A 20,198-nucleotide genomic window follows, 5' to 3' on the forward strand; every position below is an offset into this window, starting at 1 on the left:
AAAGAACAAGAACAAGAAATATACAATATCTCTTTTCTTTTCTCTCGCACACACTTTGCCCCTTCCTATAGACATAATAAAGGTCTTCTTCAATAAGGATTATCAATCCTAATTGGAAACTAGTTATGAAACCTACTCCAATTGAGAAACTAACTCCAATTGGGAAAACAACTCCAATTGGGAAAACAATTTAATCCTCTAAGACTATTAATTCCCAATAGACTTAGGACAACTTATCATGGGTTGGAAAAAACCCAATAGATCCACCTTGGGGCAAGGTGGGTCAGCTGACCCTTACAAGCTCAGAAATCTTTCATGGAAGAGCTAGATGTTGCCATACGAAAATCTGAGATGCCTTTGAAAGCTGACCCTCCAACAATTGCTCGACGAATTGCCTATGTGGACACTGATTGGGTAGTTGCTAGCTATGCCTTAGTATGTGCTATAGGCATATGACGGTAGACTTACTCAACATATGTTAGCATATGTTGACATGCTTGCTCCAAAACTATCAACATCAGTCGACATGATCGCTCAGAAGCTGTTGGCATCTATCAACAAGCATGCAAATGACTTGGTATATGACCTTAGGCTTATCGAGACTTGATGACATGCCAATTTGTATGTTATTTCGTCCAAAAAAATTTGGATGCTGCGCACGATATTCTACTGACCCCCCCCCCACCCCCCAAAATGATTTTTCTTGGATCCGCCATTGGATGTCAATGCCACTGCATTGGCTCCGCTACTATTATTAGATATGGGATATTATATATAAGTGATCAGATCCATATTGTTACTGCATAAAGTTTACTATATAACATGAATATATATAGTACGTGCATATATACATAGGTCGAGAGAAATCACAGTGGACAGAGAAAGAAGAAGAAGCATCGATCGGTTAGTTAACATATTTACTTAATATTGAGTATTGATATGTTGTACACAGAGATGATCGAGTTTATATATCGATAACTAATTTAACGGCAGAGTGGTGGGTTCTGTACGCCCTTTGATGTAATCTTGGCGTTGAAACACTCAGATGTAAGCGCCGTGCTTTTCGTACTGGTGCCCTGGTAGGAAAAGTTAATATCGGTCAACTCAACGCCCTCGCATGGTTTTGCAGAGCTGCAAGCTAACGAAACGGCAACGTTTCTGGCTGAGGTGCCCCTAATGTTTCTGAAGTGAACGTCACTGATCTTCCACTTTGATGCTGGTCCAGAAGGTGGTCCAGCTGCTTCCTGCATGCATGCAGTACCAAAACAATAAATTACATACAATAAATTACGATTAATTAACTTAAAGTTGGTGCAATAATTATGCATGAGCTGCGCATGAACATGAATACGTACGCTCTTTTTCTTCCCACCTTGCAGTGCCTAAATAAATTAAACAAGTTTAAAAGTGAATTAATTTGATCCTTTTAATGAAATTAATTAGCATTAGTTTAATATAATACGTGTGCATGCATGCGTACCTTCTTTTTTCCTGCTCCTACCTTCTTTTTTAATCCTGCTCCTACCTTCTTTCCTAATCCTGCCCTTACCCTCTTTTTATTTCCTGACACTACCATCTTTTTATTTCCAAAGATGTTTTTCTTTACCTTCTTCTTGGCACCATAGTTCTGATCAATGATAATAGGGTTTTGAACTTGGTCCATGATAATGTCTTCGTAGATGATTCCGGTCGCTTCTCCTGCACTTTCGCCAGCCCAAGTCTTGATTCTGGCACCGTTGGTGGTGTTTCTGAATGTGCAGTTGCTCACGTAAATCTGACTGACGCTCAGTTCGTCCGCGTACTTTCCGAGGCTCCCGATGCTGATGCCATGTCCTGGACCACAGGTGACGTTCTTAACGGTGATATCATGAGAGCCTTGGCCGATGGAAACGCAGTCATCGCCAGTTGCCATAACGCTGTTAAGCACTTTGATCTGGCTCGAAGTGCTGATATGCAGGCCATCTGTGTTAGGGCTATCTCCAGGAGCAATGAGGTGGACATTGCTCATTGTCACATTTTTGCAGCCGAACATGTGTGTGTGGAAGAATTTGCTGTTTAAGGATGTGATCCCTTCGATCAGGGTGTTGTTTACTTTGTTGAATTTAAGTGACTGCATGCATGCAACAATTGAATCAAAGAAATGGTCACCGTCATCACTTAAAATATAACTCGAAATTGGAGAACATAATCGGAGATGTTACGCTAGATAGCTCACCGATGGGGCATTAGAAGCGCTGCTGGATTCCTTGTTATCTCTGGTTTTCCATACGTTCTGGCCTTGCCCGTCAAAAGTTCCGTCACCGGTGATGATCAAGCCGTCAACCAACTCAAATGTAAACCACTCGGGAGAGGAGTATTGACTGAGATCAGTGCTGGCTTTGACATATCCTTGAACTTCAACGACGATGGGCTCAGTTGAGCTGTTGCATGGCCCTTGGAACACCACAGGTCCTATCAAGAATGTTCCTTTGGGGATCACAACCTTAGTTGGACCACTGTAGTTTCCTCTGCATGCGGCTACCCACGTCCGGATGAATGCCTACATACAACGTAATATTGTGTTATCAAATCCGTGAATTCAAATTACAGAATAACGAGATATAGCATTGAATTGAAATCGTGTTATCGATTTCTAGAATCTCACCGATCCATTTTCCTCTTCAGGGCTTTCACCCGCTCCGGTTTCATCCGGTCCAGATTCATCAATCTTCTCATCAGCAAAACTCTCCTCCGCAGAACCACCGGGGAGGCCTGGTATACCTCCACCGGGCAGTTCCTGTACACTCAACTTGCCAACAACATTAGCCTTGTTACCTCCTCCTTTCATCTGGTCTTCGGTCTTAGCACCGAAGGCCGTGACATCAAACACTTTCCTATTGGTGGCGTCGAGAACGCTCCTGCGGGCACCAGCCCTATAAAGATGTCCACGGGATGTAGATTGGGCCACGCAAGAAAGCAAAGCGAAGCCGAGAAGAAACACAGCCTTGGCTGATGCTCTCCTTGCAATGCCCCGCATATTTGGCAACCTCAATCCCATAGACATCTTTCTACGTACAGATTTATTTTTTTTTAACTTTTAAAAAAAAAAACTTTTTTTTTTTTGCTTTATTACAAGAATGGACAATGCGGGCCTCTATATATCAATCTCCCATCTATTTTTAGAAGCTCCAACCGCAAAACAATCTTAAACAAAACGCGATTTTATTGTTTAATTTCGACGCTAAATCTATGTTTAGTCATGTAAAAAATAGTAAACGAAGACCTATTTGGTTGTTTTTTCTTTGGTAATTAACCTATTTGGTTGTTTTGTGATCCCCTACACCACTTATTCAAAAGAAAATCCTACACTTTCCGGTTTACAGGAAAAATGTTACTCTTATCATTTTTTTTTATACTACATTTGTATCATGTGCTGATAAGCTTTACGTTCATTAAAGATGTGATACAAATGTGATGTGAAAAATGTGGTAAATGTACTATTACTCGGCTTGCAGACCATTAGAATGCGGGACCCACAAATCAAAGCATTTCTTCTTTTTACAAACTTGGGCCAAAGTAGGCCCAAATGATTCGTGATTTAGAGCTCGGCATTGAGGCTTTGGGATGAATCTTATGAATTGGTTTTGACAAAAATCACAAAGACTCACAACTTGGGCCAAGTAAAGTCCACAAAGTAAATCCCGTTTGAAAATATTTTTTCTATATAATTTTGTTCATATAAGTGTTTTTATTAAAAAAAAAGGTTGAAAATTTTATAAAAAATTAAAATATTTTTATGGAAGTTTTTTCTTTTGTTGCCGTAAATGTTTTTAACAATTAAAAAAAAACTTTTAAATAGGCTCTAATTGGAGCAACTTTGAAGTCTCGCGTTCTAAATCATCTCATTCATATGACTTACAAACAAATAATTTCACCCAAAATCATCCCCCTGCACTACGATTTCACTTACCTCTCTCTTGGTTCCAACCACCATGGCTTTGCCAAATAACTCGCACCATGTTACGTCGAGATAAAAAATTTCATCCCCAAATTAGTGTAAGCAAATGTAATTCGTGATTCAACTCGGGTTCATTTCTCACCTGCCGGACCATGTCATCCCTACAACTCACACGCACGCAATTTCACCTAGAGCCAACCCCCCGCATTACGACCTCACTCGCGTCTCTCTTGGTGCCACCCTTCATTTCTTGGTGAATAGCTCGCATCACATGGTTAAGTACAATAAATGTTATAATATAAATGGTTGAATAATTGAAAGAAAAAAAAAACTTTCAACCGTTTTTATTATGGTACTTAATATACCCAAGATAGCATCTTGAAGAGTTGAGATATTCTTTCTTGTGTGAAACGCATTGAAATGTTTTTCGATTTCTTTGCTCCAAAATGTTTATTCTTTCTTGTGTGAAACAGTTGGGGAATATTTGACAATAAGCCCAAGACAGCATTTTTAAAAGTTGGTTTCATCGATTATGAGAGATATTTTAATTTGATCGTCACGGGATGATACATTACGTGTCATTAAATAAATAGTGGAATATATGTGTCAAAAAGTTAATAACTTAAAAAATATAATTTTTCACTACTTACATAAAAATACGTGGTGTATCACTTGTATTTCCGTCACTATTAAAAATTGACTATAACAAACTTAATAAAAAGACTAAAAAGCTGATTGGGTAAAACCAGAAACCAGTCGGGCTTTGATGGTTTATAGACTATGGCAGGAACTGGTGGTCCCGTAAAGTGTCGACGGGCGTTCCAACTAGCAAAAGTTGCAATAAAAAAAAGGTATAAAATAAACATAGTCTTGATCTTATCCATAGATGGATTAACATTGTTTTTGTCAGTGAAATTAACTCTTTAAGTATATCATAGCACATAGAGATCATCTTGGAATATAAATAACAACGTGCTTTGATCAAAACAACTAACGTGAGTGTACTCAATTGAGATTTCAAATGATTCAAGTGAATATCATATCGTTGTGAACGCGTTCTTGTAAGTCAGTTTATTGAAATAATTGAACGCTTGACTATTGTTGTTGAATTTTTTATGAGTTTTATGATTTTGTTTTAGTTTTGGTTGGAGGTACGTAGATCAGGGGAAAGGAATACGGCGGTCGCACGGCCTAACAGGCATGTATTTTCATGTGAACTTGCATATCGTTGTGGAGGCGTTCTTACAAGTTAGTATATCGAAGTGATTAAACCCTTGACTATCGTCGTTGGATTTTTTACGAGTTTTATGGTTCTGTTTTAGTTTTGGTTGAAGGTATGTTAGATCAAGGGAAGGAATACTTAAGTCGCATGACTTGACGTGCATGTATTTTCTCGTACACATTCATATCGTTGTGGACGTATTTTTATACATCAGTGTATTAAATTTTAATGAGACATGCATGTATTTATTATTTTTTTATTAGTTAAATTTGCTTGAAATATTTATTTATTGTAATTTAAAAAGAAAACAAAAACACAAGACAAATTTAAGTTGGTCACTTACTGCCCTAACGTTGGTCATACATCACTAGCCTAATACAAAGGAAATCAAATGAAGTGGAGTTTGACGATTAAAAGTTTATATCAAGACAAAAATTTAACCTAATCGGATTCCTGCATAAAATAATTATTTCTAGATCAAGCTTAAATAATAAAAAGGAAAACTAATGAAAATGGTTTGAAAATTTTGAGTTTTAACGATAATGACAAAATAAAGGTTAAAGTGAATAGGACCATGATTGACTTTTTAGTGTAAAAATATAGTTTTTCGTTAAAATGAACAATACAATTAGCTTTTCGTTAAAGTTCCCTAAATAAAATGAATTTACTGTTAGAACTGATATGGTCATGTTGAGAAATCTCATTTAGAATAAAGATTTGCATTAAATATGCAAACCATCATCATAACATCTCCATCCAATTATACAATGTCTATTATATTTTATTATTCGATCGAGAACGCTATAAGAATGACATGTCGTTTTCATATAAGTAGTGATTCTCGCACTTTAACTTCTCACACATTTCTTTTTGTTATAACCATCAGATTGGATAAGTCAAATAGACTCAATGATCAAGATTAAACATAAGTGTATAAGAGGCTAAAAGGGTGTGAAAATTGCTTTCCTAAACTAAAGCCTAGGCAGTATCGAGAGAGATTTTTTTAATATGTTCAGAATATGAGATGATACGTCATTTTTTATTATAAAAGTAAATAGACACTTGAAAAGAAAAAAAAACTTTCCTATATTTATGTAAAAACATATGACATATGGCTATGTGTTTTGAAGGAACCGGATCCCCTCATGAGATTAGGAGACTGAGCCTCTTGAGCAAAAGATCTAGACCGTTGAAATTTAATCCAACGGCTACAAACAGAATGTTCCTAAAAAAATTATAATAATTGCAACCGTTAAATCAAATTTCAACGACCTTAATTCTTTTAGGGAATCCAATTCCATGTTTGGAACACAAACAAACACATGTTTTTGAGTTATGCATAAGGCAATTGACAGTTTTGGCTTTTGCCTGCGTCTCAAGAGCGAAGGCAGATGACACACGTCCCCCTCCCCATTCCTCTCTGCTTGCCACCCAAACCGTCACAGTACACGGTATTTTATACCCAGCCGCCATCCCAAGAAATTTTTCATTGTGATTTGGCACACGGTTAGTAAATCATGTGTTTTTATATACAAATTTTTTATTTTTTTAAATTATTAACATTTTAACACGTATATCTTACTATTTGTATGATATATAATGTATCACTTCGTGTTCCGATCACATTGAAAAATCTCTGCAACACCCCAGCATACCGCCTCTTCGGGCCCCACCTCCCTCCATTACGTTATAAATACCGGCTTATCTGCTGTTACCACGTCTCACACTTGCCGCTCTCTCCAATTCTAGCTTCTCATCCAACACTTGCAGAGAACACGGACGAAGAAGAAGAAGACGACGACGACGAAGAAAGATAATTGAATCATGGCGAATCGCCCTAAGTTCACTCGCGCCTTAAGCCTCAGGGAGCGCGTCGAGGACACTCTCTCCGACCACCGCAACGAACTCGTTGCCCTCCTCTCCAGGTTTTCCTCGCAGCTTCGAACTAATTTTTCTTGAGCTCTGTTTGTTTCCCGAGAAAATGTTGAAATTTCACCGTGGTGTTAGATTTTGCTGAGCTTTGGTTTGGTTGAAGGTACCTGGATCAGGGGAAAAGAATACTGCAGCCGCACGACCTGATCGATCAGCTCGACATTGTCATCGGCGACGATGAAGCCAAACGGCAGCTCAAAACCGGACCTTTCAGCGAAGTTCTCAAATCCGCACAGGTCTGTACAACTTTCCATTTTTTCCAGAGACATTTTCTAACTGATTTTGTTTTCTCACTGAAAGCTGATATAATTTCCAATTATTTTGCTCATTATTCTATTTTTGCACTGTATTTATTAGATGATACGTGCTGTGTTTGTTTGTTTGAATCATTTCCGTGTGATATTTCTGTAATTGAACATAGGAAGAACATAAATGTAGATGATTTTCGCGAATTGAAGTTCCGGAAATTCAATTTGTAATTGAACATAGGAAGAACATAATTTTGAGATGAATTTTTGCGAATTGAAGTTCCGGAAATTCAATTAGTTCTTCCAGTAAAATTGTTGAATGTATGTGGAAACCTAAACAGAAAAGGAGGGAACTTTCACATAAATAAAGAAAAAAGTGTCGCATTGCATTGGAGAAGCAGACGCATTTTGTCAAGTTTCCAACTTTCGCTATTTTTGCTTAATTTAGAAAGAAAAAGAATGGATTATTGAGAGTTGAATGAAAATGGTTTCAGAAGCTTTTTGTTCTACGCCTTTGAAATCAGGTTTGATTTTTGCATTGTAAAACTAGCTTTCCACGGATAATAGTTGTGCATTTTGATCGCAGGAAGCCATTATTCTGCCTCCATATGTGGCCTTAGCAGTTCGTCCAAGACCTGGTGTCTGGGATTACGTTCGTGTTAATGTATATGAGCTCAGTGTGGAGGAATTGACCGTTTCTGAATATCTTCGCTTTAAAGAAGAACTTGTAGATGGGGAGTAAGTAAACTGCTTTCTGTGAATAATTTTCTTGTTATTTTGACAATTAACGTTTATGTGGACTTATATAAACTTTTGAGCTTTATAGTTAACATGGATTCTTTGTCTACTTGTATCAGGTCTAGTGACAAATATGCACTTGAGCTCGACTTTGAGCCATTTAATGCTGCTTTTCCTCGTCCCACCCGATCTTCATCCATTGGAAATGGTGTTCAATTTCTCAACCGCCACCTTTCTTCAATTATGTTCCGTAACAAAGAATCGTTGGAGCCATTACTTGATTTCCTTAAAGCACACAAATATAAAGGGCATGTAAGTTTGCTGAGCAAAGCTTTCCTAAAAGAGGGTTTATCTATGTTTTGTTGTGACCCGATTTGCAATTCAACGTCAGTTTATTTTTATTCAGTTTGTTTAGTTTGACCTTTTTGATATATGGTTTGAGTTAGCCTTTTTATTTCATCCTAATAAAGGATTTATATATTTCCCTAGAAATAAAAAGCATGGAATATATACTGCTTAAAAATATATAGTTTTTCTTTTTTTTTAACAAACGATATTATTTGGGAGGTGGCCTTAGCCTCACAATGGGCTAACAATAATGTGGTTCAAATTCGCCTTTGGCGAGAATTGACTCTCACTTACAAGTGAAGAGGAATACCACTAGACTATAGTACTAAGTGGCACAAATAGATAGTATTTAAAGTAATTGATGTTTTCTTATGAGGATTTCTTGAAATATTTAAATTAATTATATTTTGGTTACTTTTGTAGCCATTGATGTTGAATGATCGGATACAGAGCGTATCCAAGCTTCAGTCAGCTTTAGCTAAGGCTGAGGATCATCTTTCCAAGCTTCAACCTGAGACACCCTATTCTGAGTTTGAATATTTGTAAGCCTAGACAATTTCTATACCGTTCTTGTGACTGCAACTCCCTTATGGAATCAATAACTGAAGTTGTAATTCCTGATATCTTATGCCGTTTTTCTTTCCTGCGACCCTTTGTATAGATTTCAAGGAATGGGTTTTGAGCGAGGTTGGGGTGATACTGCAGTACACGTATTGGAGATGATGCATCTTCTCTTAGATATCCTTCAGGCTCCTGATCCTTCTATATTGGAGACATTCCTTGGGAGAATCCCGATGATGTTTAATGTTGTCATTTTGTCTCCACATGGATACTTTGGACAAGCAAATGTTTTAGGCTTACCCGACACTGGTGGCCAGGTATTCCTTGTCGATTTTTTTTTCTTTTTAAATGACTTGCAGGCTTCACAGTACTCATCGTTTATCCTTGTCTTGTTTCATTACCTCTTTTACCTATACTCTGGAGGCATTGTAATCTTCTATAATGAGGTTTTAGATGGTTAGCCGTAAATGCAACATAACAAAAAGTTTGCATAACTTATGCAGATTGTCTATATACTGGACCAAGTGCGTGCCCTTGAAAAAGAAATGCTCGAAAGAATTCGCCTGCAAGGATTAGATTTCACTCCAAGAATCCTTATTGTAAGTGTCTTTATCCTTATTGTAGGAATCCTTAAGGTAGCTTTTTGGCAGGTAAAGTTCATACATTATTTTGGTGGTTCAAGGTGACCAGGCTAATACCTGAGGCGAAAGGAACTACATGCAATCAGAGGCTGGAAAGAATATCTGGAACCGAGCACACCCATATTTTAAGAGTTCCTTTTAGATCAGAAAAAGGGATTCTTCGTAAGTGGATCTCAAGGTTTGACGTATGGCCTTATTTGGAGACCTTTGCTGAGGTAAATTTTTTATAACATGTAAGCTCTAATTATCTACAACTACTAAATCTCCAACTTGTGCTTTATGTGCTTTCACCATCTTAAGTGGATGTTTTTTTTTCTTTTCTGTCCACGTGCATTCCTATCGTAGCTTGCTAACCCATCTGATGTCACTGCTGCCATTACCACAAGTGACTTCCTTTGCTTTGAAAGTAGCACATGACTTCGTTCACTAATTGCATATTCAGAATAAAAAGGTCGTACCCAGTGCACAAGGCTCCCGCTTTACGCAGGGTCTGGGAGAGGTGAATGTCGACTAGCCTTACCCCATTTATGGAGAGGCTGCTCCCAAGTCTCGAACCCGAGACCTACCGCTCATGGGCGAAGGCACTTGCCATCGCACCAAGTGCGACATCTTTAATTGCATATTCAGAATACTGTAGAAATATGTTCTCTTCTGATTAACTAATCCTTACATGCCTTTTCAGACTTTGCCATCTGATATAGTCATTGTTTTTCATGTGATCAGGATGCTGCTGGTGAAATTATTGCTGAGTTACAGGGATATCCAGATTTTATTATTGGGAATTACAGTGACGGGAATCTTGTCGCATCTTTGTTGGCTTATAAAATGGGAGTTACACAGGTTCGACATGTTTGCAGCTGTAAAGTTCATCATATTATCTAATGAGAATGTTATCTGATGTTTTAATCTGTGCAGTGTACTATTGCGCACGCATTGGAGAAAACAAAATATCCGGATTCAGATATATATTGGAAGAAATTTGAGGAGAAATACCATTTCTCAACTCAGTTCACGGCTGATCTTATTGCCATGAATAATGCAGATTTCATAATCACCAGCACATACCAAGAGATTGCAGGAACGTAAGTCTCCCTGTACATTGATGCTCTACTTTTTCTTTAGTACAGTGATTATCAGCTCATTTGTGTTTAGTTTATTTGGAATACAAATAAGCTTATTACATCATTACTTAAGTGTCAATGATGCTTTTGTTTTTGACAATTGGAGTGTTGAAACTTCTTGTCCCAATATATATCGTTACGTTGTTCTTTGTCTACCGATGTTAGTTTCCTTGGTTGCTTAACTTTTTGTCTCCGTTTTTTCAGGAAGGATACGGTTGGTCAGTATGAGAGCCACAGCTCTTACACTCTTCCTGGGCAGTACCGAGTGGTTCATGGAATTAATGTCTTTGATCCAAAGTTCAATATCGTGTCTCCTGGAGCAGATATGGCCATTTATTTCCCTTACTCTGAAAAGCAAAAGAGACTTACCAGCCTCCATGGTTCCCTAGAAGAGTTGCTATATAATCCTGACCAGAATGATGTTCATATGTAAGTTCCTTCATAGTATAACCAAATATGACAATGCAATTATTTTGTGGCAGTCACTTGACAGTGTGAGATTTCTTCTTTATTGGCTCAGTGGCACCCTAAGCGATCGATCAAAGCCCATAATATTCTCAATGGCAAGGCTCGACCAGGTGAAAAATATGACTGGGTTGGTTGAGTGCTATGCTAAATGTTCCAAACTGAGGGATCTGGCAAACCTCGTCATAGTTGCTGGTTACATTGACGCAAAGAAATCACAAGATAGAGAAGAAATTGCAGAGATTGAGAAGATGCATAATCTTATGACTGAGTACAAATTAGATGGTCAATTTCGATGGATTTCAGCTCAAACTAATCGAGTGAGCAACGGTGAGCTTTATCGTTACATAGCAGATACAAGAGGTGCTTTTGCTCAGGTACGTAGGGGTCTCTGCATTTTGTTTCAAAGAGAACTCCCAGGTTACTTTAATTTACTTTGTTTAGTTTTGTAATTGCAGCCTGCATTTTATGAAGCTTTTGGACTCACAGTTGTGGAGGCTATGACTTGTGGCCTTCCAACATTCGCCACTGTCCATGGTGGCCCTGCGGAGATTATTGAGCACGGTGTATCAGGATTTCATATCGATCCTTATCACCCTGAGAAGGCTGCTGCACTTATGGCCGATTTCTTTCAACGTTGCAAGGAGGATCCTAGCTATTGGAATACAATCTCAGATGCAGGCCTCCAAAGAATTTATGAAAAGTTAGTATCTTTTTACACTAGTGTAATTAATACTTCGTATTAGCTTCTGCGTTATTGAAATCGGTCGGGTTTTTGTAACATTGCAGGTACACATGGAAGATCTATTCTGAAAGGCTAATGACATTGGCGGGCGTTTATGGTTTCTGGAAGTATGTGTCGAAGCTTGAAAGGCGCGAGACCCGACGTTATCTGGAGATGTTCTACATTCTGAAGTTCCGTGATTTGGTGAGTAATTATTAGCTTTCTATCCGATTCTTGCCTTTTAAACCACAATCGTCGACGATCTTGATAGAGTTAATGCCACACTTTGCCTGAGATGCTGATAAATTCCCTTCATAAACCTCTCTATGCTTGCATTGTTTCAGGCAAAATCTGTTCCTGAAGCCATCGACGATGCACATTAGGCTTCAACTGCTGAGCTGCCGAGGCCTTGAGCCCGCAACACGGCGACTCGCAAGGTAAATATGGTTGTACGGATGAAATAAATGTTACGGTTGTGTATGTATGAATGTAATAAAGCTCTTGCTCTTGTATTTTAATGGACTAAGGGCGACCCCCAAGCAAACAAGGCTCCTTGCTTTCCGAGGGTCGGGGGAATGTTTATCGTATGTAGCCTTATACTTGCTTTGCAAAGAGGCTGTTTCAACAATTGTATTGTTATGAACTGTTTTATATAATGTGTAAGACATTGTCATCCTGTACATGAATTTGGTAAACATGATGAAAACACTCGGTTAGTTTTCAGAAACTTTAACGAAAAACTTTCCGTATTGTTCATTTCAACAAAAAATCACATTTTAACACTAAAAAATCAATTCTCGTACTATTCACTTTACTTTTTATTTTATCCTTATTGTTAAAACTTAAAATTTTAAGTCATTTTCATTAGTTTTTCTTATTTTTCATCATTTTCCAATCGTCAGATGAAGAATGCATACATTCAGTTTTTCGGCCACATAACAAACGCATATCTAGCACAAATTCTCTATAAATACCTATCGTTGGGCTGATATGATTGATTGAGCTGTGTAATAGCATTTCAAGGTTTACTACACCATTTAATTGATTCAATACCCTATCTTACGATGGTGTCTACGAGAAGGCTGAAATGTTTCTGGGTTCGGTCCTCGAAAAGGTGAATTATTGTGGCGAAGCCACTAGTTGAGTCTTTTCGGTCCTCTCTTCATGCGGTTCAACTGACCCAATCCGATGCCTCATTTGGGAATTTTATTTGGTTCCTTGGGACTTCCTTTTGAGTTTCAACGAACCTGCTAACTGGTATCCTCACCTTAACAACAACAAATTAACAACTTACCTAAAATAAATACACCGCCTTCTTAACATTTCAAACCAATAAATCGTTGTTGACCCTAGCCGCAGAAGCTCAGCATAGCAGAGCATGTGACATCTCGTATACTCTCTGTTAGGATTCAGAATGACCACTTTTTAGAGAGATTTTTCAGTGTGATCAGTACATAAGATGGTACATCATGTATTATTAAATAAATAGTGGGATATGTGTGTTAAAAAGTAAATAACTTAAAAAATAAAATTTCTCACTATTCTTATTAAAACAAGTGGTGTACTGTTTATGTTCTCGTCACAACTAAATTTTTTTCTACTTTCTGGTGCTTTACACGCATTTCTGACATCTGACCATATCTGACAAGCTACATGCTTATGCAAACAGCTTTTTTGACCAAACAATCTTGTTTCTTGATCTTCCTTCCGTGTTTTTCTTTTTCCCCATTCATTTTTTTTTAAATGTTAAATTAGGTAGAATAGTCATTTTTTTTTTGTCAAAAGGTAGAATAGTCATTGGATATGCATAACTTTTTACTTTCGTTGCTAATATTAAATATCGATAAAAATGATTTCTGAATTTGGCTATTGTCAGTCGTTTTTGTCTTTTTCATGAAAAATTTATGTTAAATTCAGGATGTTTTTGTCTCAAATATTTAATGGTCAATCTCAAATATCATGTTGACTAAAAAGTTTTTATTTTAATGGTCAAATATTTACTCGTTTACCACTAAAGTAGTTATCCACGGTAAAATATTTAATCACTTATCAGTTGGGCATTACATTATCCACTGCCACCCATTCTCATTGTTCTTGATTGTGTTTTTTCTTATTAAACTATAAAGTATAATTGTTAAGTCATGTGCTTTGAATCCAAACAAGCCTTATTGTCGGGTTTTTTTATTTTTTATTTTTTTATTTTTTAATAAATTTGACCATAAAGTCTGTTCCACTCCAGCATTGCTATCATGAGAAAAATAATTTGGGACCATTGTTTTTGGGACAATCGTTGATAAATAATTTGTAATTATCTAACTCCAAATGTTTGTCTTTGGATTCTTACTTTTATTTAGCTCCTTGGGGACAACATCCCATCCAACTATATTTATAAAACAAAAAAAAAAAATAACCATTTGATGGACCTATTTACCTATATGTATTTTTAATAAAATGACACGACTAAACATCTCTTACTTAATAACGGGAATGACACTAGACTATAATAATAGTATTGGTAGTTATGGATCCATATTCAACTTCGGTTAATTTGAATCAAAGAAAAAAAAGAAAACTAATGAAAAAGTCTTGAAAACTTTGAGTTTTAATAATAAGGACAAAATAAAGGGTAAAGTGAATAGTACCAGGATTGACTTTTTAGTGTAAAAATGTAGTTTTTCGTTAAAGTGAACAGTACCAGGAGCTTTTCGTTAAAGTTCCCAAGAAAAAAAACTTCAGTGTCCGACCACATCAGTAAAGCAAGAGTTTTTTATCATATCTCTAAGTAGCGCTTGGTAAATGGGTTATGTTTGTCGCTTTCGTGTTGTTTTGTATTATATTTATTCTCTTAACGAGTTGTGTTATGTCAAACTCATTATCTTAACGGGTTTGTATTAGGTAACCCAATGACGACCAGATTGGTTGACAAGTCATGTCATATCTCTAAGTAGCGCTTGGTAAATGGGTTATGTTTGTCGCTTTCGTGTTGTTTTGTATTATATTTATTCTCTTAACGAGTTGTGTTATGTCAAACTCATTATCTTAACGGGTTTGTATTAGGTAACCCAATGACGACCAGATTGGTTGACAAGTCATGTCATATCATGTTGGGTTAACGGTCATGCAAAAAAAAAAAAAAAAAAAATTCATGTCAAATGTATAGATCTAGTAAACAAAATCTTATCGAATTCTTAAAAGATGACCAATAGCGACCTCACTCGTTAACGGGTTAACCCATAATAAGTTTCATTCCAAGTCATGCTAAGTAATTGCTAGTTGTTTACTAGAGGACAAATCACTCAAACAAAGCTACCCAATTAGAATAGTATTAAGAGACAAAAAGTAACCCCAATGGTCAATCTTAGAGCCCATAAAACTTTCACATATAAACTCCGTTTCTGTCACGAAATTACAACATCAATAATATTATTATGAATCCTAACATATGAACCAGCTAGACCTTGACCATTTGTGCTTCGTAGTTTGGAAGAAATTTTTAGTTGTGATGAAAATATGGATGATACATCACGTGTTTTTATGGAAGTGGTGAAAAATTTTAATTTTTAACTTATTAACATTTTAACACACATAACTTATAATATATATGGAGACGTGTGGTGTACCATCTCGTGTGACGATCACACTAAAAAATCACTAAAAAATCTAACGTAGTTTGGGGCTATTTGCCTCTCGACCCTATCACCGCGTGCACTTTCCATCCAATTACTACTAAAAAACAGTGCTTAATATTAATTAGTTTAAATTAAGAACTTGAACACCTAACGACTTGGAGGAGAATCTCAGAAACAGCTTTCAGCTTTAAGCTTTTAGCTTTAGAGCTGGCCAAATGAGTGGGCAAGATAAGTCAGTGTTCCTACGAGGGGTGCGTTGATGTAAGTGGCTGGCTCCGACTGCTCGTAATCTGACCGTTGATCTGGGAACTTGTCGTTCTGGTCGGGCCCACCGATCACTGCCCCCACCAGGATGTTGGGGTTAGGGGATTGGGAGCTCATCACGCTGAATCCGGACGAGCATTGGATCTTGGCCGGGTGTGCGGCGACGGACGGCAGGGATGAGCCCCTGTGGTGGATCCTCTGTGGGTACCGTGGGCCGTACCCCACCATGTAGGACATCTTCATTGGGTTGTCTCCTAGCAAATAATCCACCTGATAAAAATCATTAACATAAACATGATTAAAAAGAGATTAATTAAGACAAATATACTTGCTTGAAAGTTAAACTTTAAACTCCGCGTAAGTATCATTCTCTAGTTGATTAATTTAAAGAAAATTAGAATATTAGTCTTTGAACGAGCTTTAATTTTTAAATTGAAAATTCGTAAGTATTCTTTGAACCCGTCACAATTTGAACAAACCGAAGTTGTAACGGAATTTTTCAAAGGAAAACTAATGAAAATGACTTGAAAACTTTGAGTTTTAACGATAAGGACAAAATAAATGGTAAAATAAATAGTACCAGGTTTGACTTTTTAATATAAAAATGTGATTTTTCGTTAAAGTAAACAATATCGCGGGCTTTTCGTTAAAACTCCAATTTTTCAAATTAGTCATTGTTTCACACTGTAACAAGTTCGGGACCACTCCTCACTACAATCAAAGCTCCCATCAGACCAAAATTTAGGACCAATGTTCTAACTTTCACATTAATTTGTATAACAAGAGAAATTAATGTCTGTAACATGATATTTACGAGTGATAATACGCGACACGATTAAAAACACGAGTAACATTGTTCAATCCGAACTCGATCGCGACATACCTGTCTCTTGGCAATTGCTCGGAGCCACATTGGGGTGATGACGGTGCCGCCGCAGTTAACCACCTGGCGGGAATGGGTTAAATACTTGGCGTAGCTCAAGATCAGAAACGAGGTGGATGTCACATACTGCATGTTGCTGTCATTCATCTTGAACAGAAGACCACCTGCATCCAAAAACACCAAAATTAGCCGTTTTAAACAGGACCACTCTGCCATTGATTTTTAGAGAGAGAGAGAGAGAGAGAGAGAGAAAGTACCTGGAGTGTATTGGGCCGAGTAAGAGGCTCCGGGAATGATTGAACAGATGAAACTATCTGCATGCCCTTTGTACTCATGGAGTGACCTCACCTTTTGAACGAGGAATGCCTGTGAAAGCAAAACCCCATGTTATAGAAGTCGGAGTGTTTTTTCTAATACGAAAAATTTGATATCGAAAACAAATTTTTGAGAAAAATGGGACCTTGGAAAGAAGGATTCGTGCTCCGACGTGCTTGTTATCCCATCCGAACGTGTTATCGAACTCCGCCGCGCCGAGGATCTGACCGTTAAGCTGAATGTAGCTGAGATACATGGGATTTTTGGTGGCCTTGTGCAGCCAAGCAGCACCCCACAAAAGCTCATCCTGATAGCCAGAGTAATCACAGTAGTAGGGGCACACAAACTTCTTCAATCCGATGCTGTAAAGGCCTCTGTGCCTATCGGCAAACGCAAACACCTAGAGCCAGAAGCGAAACATGATCTCAGTTTTTTGGTTTCTTTGGTTGGAGTTTAAAGTTGGGTTTTTTGAACTCACGCTCATGGCCCTCCTGAGCAGAAGCTTGGAGTAAGATGGGTCACATCTTCTGAAGACCATTGAGGCAGAAGCGAGAGCAGCAGCAGTTTCAGCTGCAACTTCAGAACCAGGGGTGTTTTGGTCAATCTTCAACACAGTTCTTGGGGTGTCCATGTCTTCTGGTCTCTCCCAACAAGCATGGTCCTTGGTCGCATCACCAACCTGCAAAAATTACCACAAAACGCCTCAGGAAATTAGTAATTTCTGAGAAAAAAATGGGGGAAAAGACAGAAATGTGAAACAATGGCTTGGGTGGGGGAATAAAATACCTGAACATAGATGGTGCCTGGGTGCGCGGTAGCTTTGAGGAGGTAGTCGGTGGCCCACCGGATAGCCTGCCTAGCATTCTGAAGCTCTCCCTTCATCAACCCGCCGAACTCGATCACACTCCATGAAAGCATGGTGGCGGTGAAAGCCATGGGAAACCCAAACTTCACATTGTCCCCTGCATCGTAGTATCCTCCAACCAAATCAACCTGCATTTCAAAAAATCACACAGAAATCAGTAAAATGGTAAAAGCCCACTTCATATTTTGAGGTACAGATCGAAACCAAGAAGAGAAAAGGCCGGGAAAATGGAAAGAAAATGTGGGTTTTAGCATACGTGTGCGGCGGCGCCGTCGGAGAGGCCAGAGTCTCTCCTCCAAGAAACCCTCTGGTTAGGAGGGAGCTTTCCGGACCTCTGGCCTTCGAAGAAGAGGATGGACTTGGTGAGGGCATCTCTGTAGTTGTGGCTGGCGGAGCGATGGTGGCGGTAGATTGGGTTGCGGTGGTAGCCGGGAATGGGGTTGGCATTGCAGAGGAGGAGGAGAGTGGTGGAACAGGAGAGGAGGAGGAGTCCAAGTGTGGGAGAGAAAGCCATTTTTGGGGAGTAAAAGTAGAAGAAAGAACAATGCAGGCCAACTAACAAGCCAACGGCCAACCTGCAAAGCCGCAGCGAGAAGAAGCAGACACCTCTTCCTTCTCTCCTCGCTCTGTATTTATAAACTGCAAAGGCTGCAAGCTTCTGGCCTCCTCTGTTTAACCATGCTAGGTCTTAATCTTAGTTAACTCTCCACATCCTCCAATAACGGCTTTTGCTTTGTGTTAATTAAAATTGGATTCTCTTGTAAGGCACTTTTGCCTTTGTAATGGTTCATCGTGCAATCACTGCAATGTGCATGCCCTTTCCCTTTACAACGAAATGTCATTGTAGCTGTATTCAAACAAATAATACATTATCATGTTAAAAAAGTTAAAATGTTTGACACAATATAATTGACTTGAGATACTGTTATCCACATAAGTTTTTCTCTACTCTTCTGTAGTTTCCCTCTATATTTATGAACGAGATTGGTCAAATGAATAACGACTTATCTACACCAGGTACACCACTGTGTGTATCTCAAAAAAATAATGCAATGACATGCATTTTGACTTTCCTCCACAACATTGCAATATTGGTTTGAAATAAGATCTCAATGACATAAACCAATATATTTAAAATGCACATCGTTGCATAATCATTTGAGTCTTTGAGATATCTAACACAATAAAATTTGAATATATGTAAGTTTATCTCTTTTTTTTTTTTTACTTCTGGATTTCCGCTATATTTGCAGTGATGCTGAAATAACCTCTTTTTGGGTGTTTACTTACTTATCAAGAAATTACAGTACAAGTTCAGTGAGTCGGTTTGGTTTTTGAACTTATGACAAGTACCTTTCCTTTAACCTTAATTTCAAAGCCTATCAACCATTGTTTGCAATAGGCATCAGATGCAAAACGTACCAGAAATGCTCTCAAATCTTTTGAGCTTTGGAAACTAAAAGACTCCTACTTTGATTTTCTCACATCAAGAGTACCTTATAAAGTAGTGTGCAAAATATTTTCTCTTTTTGCTTAAGCAATTCTTTTGCAGTGGGGAACTACTTGGAATTTATGACCATGTTGTTATCAAAGCTAAAACACATTGGATTGAGTTCAACTCTAGACCTTTGTGTTTAGAGGCCTTGAATAGAGAGATCTGGACTGTTCAAGAGAGAGAGATTTAGGTAATTCAAGTTCTTGGATTTTTGTGAAGTAAGCCAATGTGGTGAACTAATGGAGGCCATAACCATAAGATAAAAATTGAGTGATCTAGGTCTCTCGGTTTGCGAGCTCTGAACACAGAGATCCGAAATGGATCTCCATCCAAACAGACAAATATCATTGAAGCTACACCAAGGTAGCTATGCAGCTAGTTTAAGAAGCAAATTTACTACCTTGGAGATATTGATCATAAGAATCTTATTCTAACCTAATCTAATTTATAAATAGTGAGTTTCGGATCAGAGTACATATGGTGAGTACATTACTCTAGTTAACTTGAATATATTTATATATACTTAATTAATTAAGAGAGTACTTGATGATAACTGCTTTTTGTTCCAAAAAATAATAAAGGACAATACTTTTCATTTCCGGAGAGGAGGACACTAACATCATTTCACTAGATTATAAGGATAATCATAATCGTCATTCCCGTTATCATTACCTGAAAATTATTGCTAGAATGATCGGTTCGATTTTGAGTCTGTTTTGTCACCTATATGTGTCAAACAAATTTACGTTTATGATAACAGGTAGCAATTTCATGATGAATTGTCAATTTCTTCGAATAATATAGATGACA

General features: G+C 37.8%; 3 protein-coding genes across 6 annotated transcripts; 1 reads left to right on the forward strand and 2 right to left on the reverse strand.

The window, feature by feature from the left end:
* Nucleotides 1-904: 904 nt before the first annotated feature.
* LOC103449163 (exopolygalacturonase-like) lies at nucleotides 905-3,115 on the reverse strand. Of its 3 annotated transcripts, XM_008388450.4 has the most exons (5): nucleotides 2,645-3,115; nucleotides 2,216-2,539; nucleotides 1,481-2,110; nucleotides 1,356-1,382; nucleotides 905-1,244 (listed from the first exon to the last, which is right to left on the reverse strand). In XM_008388450.4, exons 1-5 carry the CDS (start codon nucleotides 3,041-3,043, stop codon nucleotides 984-986), a joined length of 1,641 nt encoding a protein of 546 aa, XP_008386672.2. In that variant the 5' UTR covers nucleotides 3,044-3,115; the 3' UTR covers nucleotides 905-983. The 3 variants fall into 3 exon arrangements, with proteins under 3 accessions (XP_008386672.2, XP_028945094.1, XP_008386673.2); XM_029089261.2 differs by lacking the exon at nucleotides 1,356-1,382; XM_008388451.4 differs by lacking the exon at nucleotides 1,356-1,382 and having other exon boundaries at nucleotides 1,607-2,110; nucleotides 2,645-3,114.
* A 3,469-nt stretch (nucleotides 3,116-6,584) lies between these two features.
* SS (sucrose synthase 3) lies at nucleotides 6,585-12,617 on the forward strand. Of its 2 annotated transcripts, none has more exons than XM_070807355.1 (15): nucleotides 6,585-7,084; nucleotides 7,195-7,327; nucleotides 7,926-8,077; nucleotides 8,197-8,389; nucleotides 8,849-8,967; nucleotides 9,087-9,303; nucleotides 9,490-9,585; nucleotides 9,669-9,842; nucleotides 10,351-10,467; nucleotides 10,543-10,709; nucleotides 10,953-11,177; nucleotides 11,269-11,590; nucleotides 11,672-11,916; nucleotides 12,003-12,141; nucleotides 12,282-12,617. In XM_070807355.1, the coding sequence occupies exons 1-15, from the start codon at nucleotides 6,984-6,986 to the stop codon at nucleotides 12,318-12,320; spliced, it is 2,439 nt and encodes an 812-aa protein (XP_070663456.1). In that variant the 5' UTR covers nucleotides 6,585-6,983; the 3' UTR covers nucleotides 12,321-12,617.
* Nucleotides 12,618-15,657: 3,040 nt separating this feature from the next.
* LOC103423121 (endoglucanase 17-like) lies at nucleotides 15,658-18,969 on the reverse strand. Its single transcript, XM_008361192.4, has 7 exons — nucleotides 18,150-18,969; nucleotides 17,815-18,021; nucleotides 17,507-17,707; nucleotides 17,174-17,428; nucleotides 16,971-17,079; nucleotides 16,714-16,877; nucleotides 15,658-16,100 (listed from the first exon to the last, which is right to left on the reverse strand). The coding sequence occupies exons 1-7, from the start codon at nucleotides 18,405-18,407 to the stop codon at nucleotides 15,768-15,770; spliced, it is 1,527 nt and encodes a 508-aa protein (XP_008359414.4). The 5' UTR covers nucleotides 18,408-18,969; the 3' UTR covers nucleotides 15,658-15,767.
* Between the last annotated feature and the right edge of the window lie 1,229 nt (nucleotides 18,970-20,198).

The sequence above is a fragment of the Malus domestica genome, chromosome 11 (assembly GCF_042453785.1).
Source record: "Malus domestica chromosome 11, GDT2T_hap1".
NCBI classification, from domain to species: domain Eukaryota; kingdom Viridiplantae; phylum Streptophyta; class Magnoliopsida; order Rosales; family Rosaceae; genus Malus; species Malus domestica.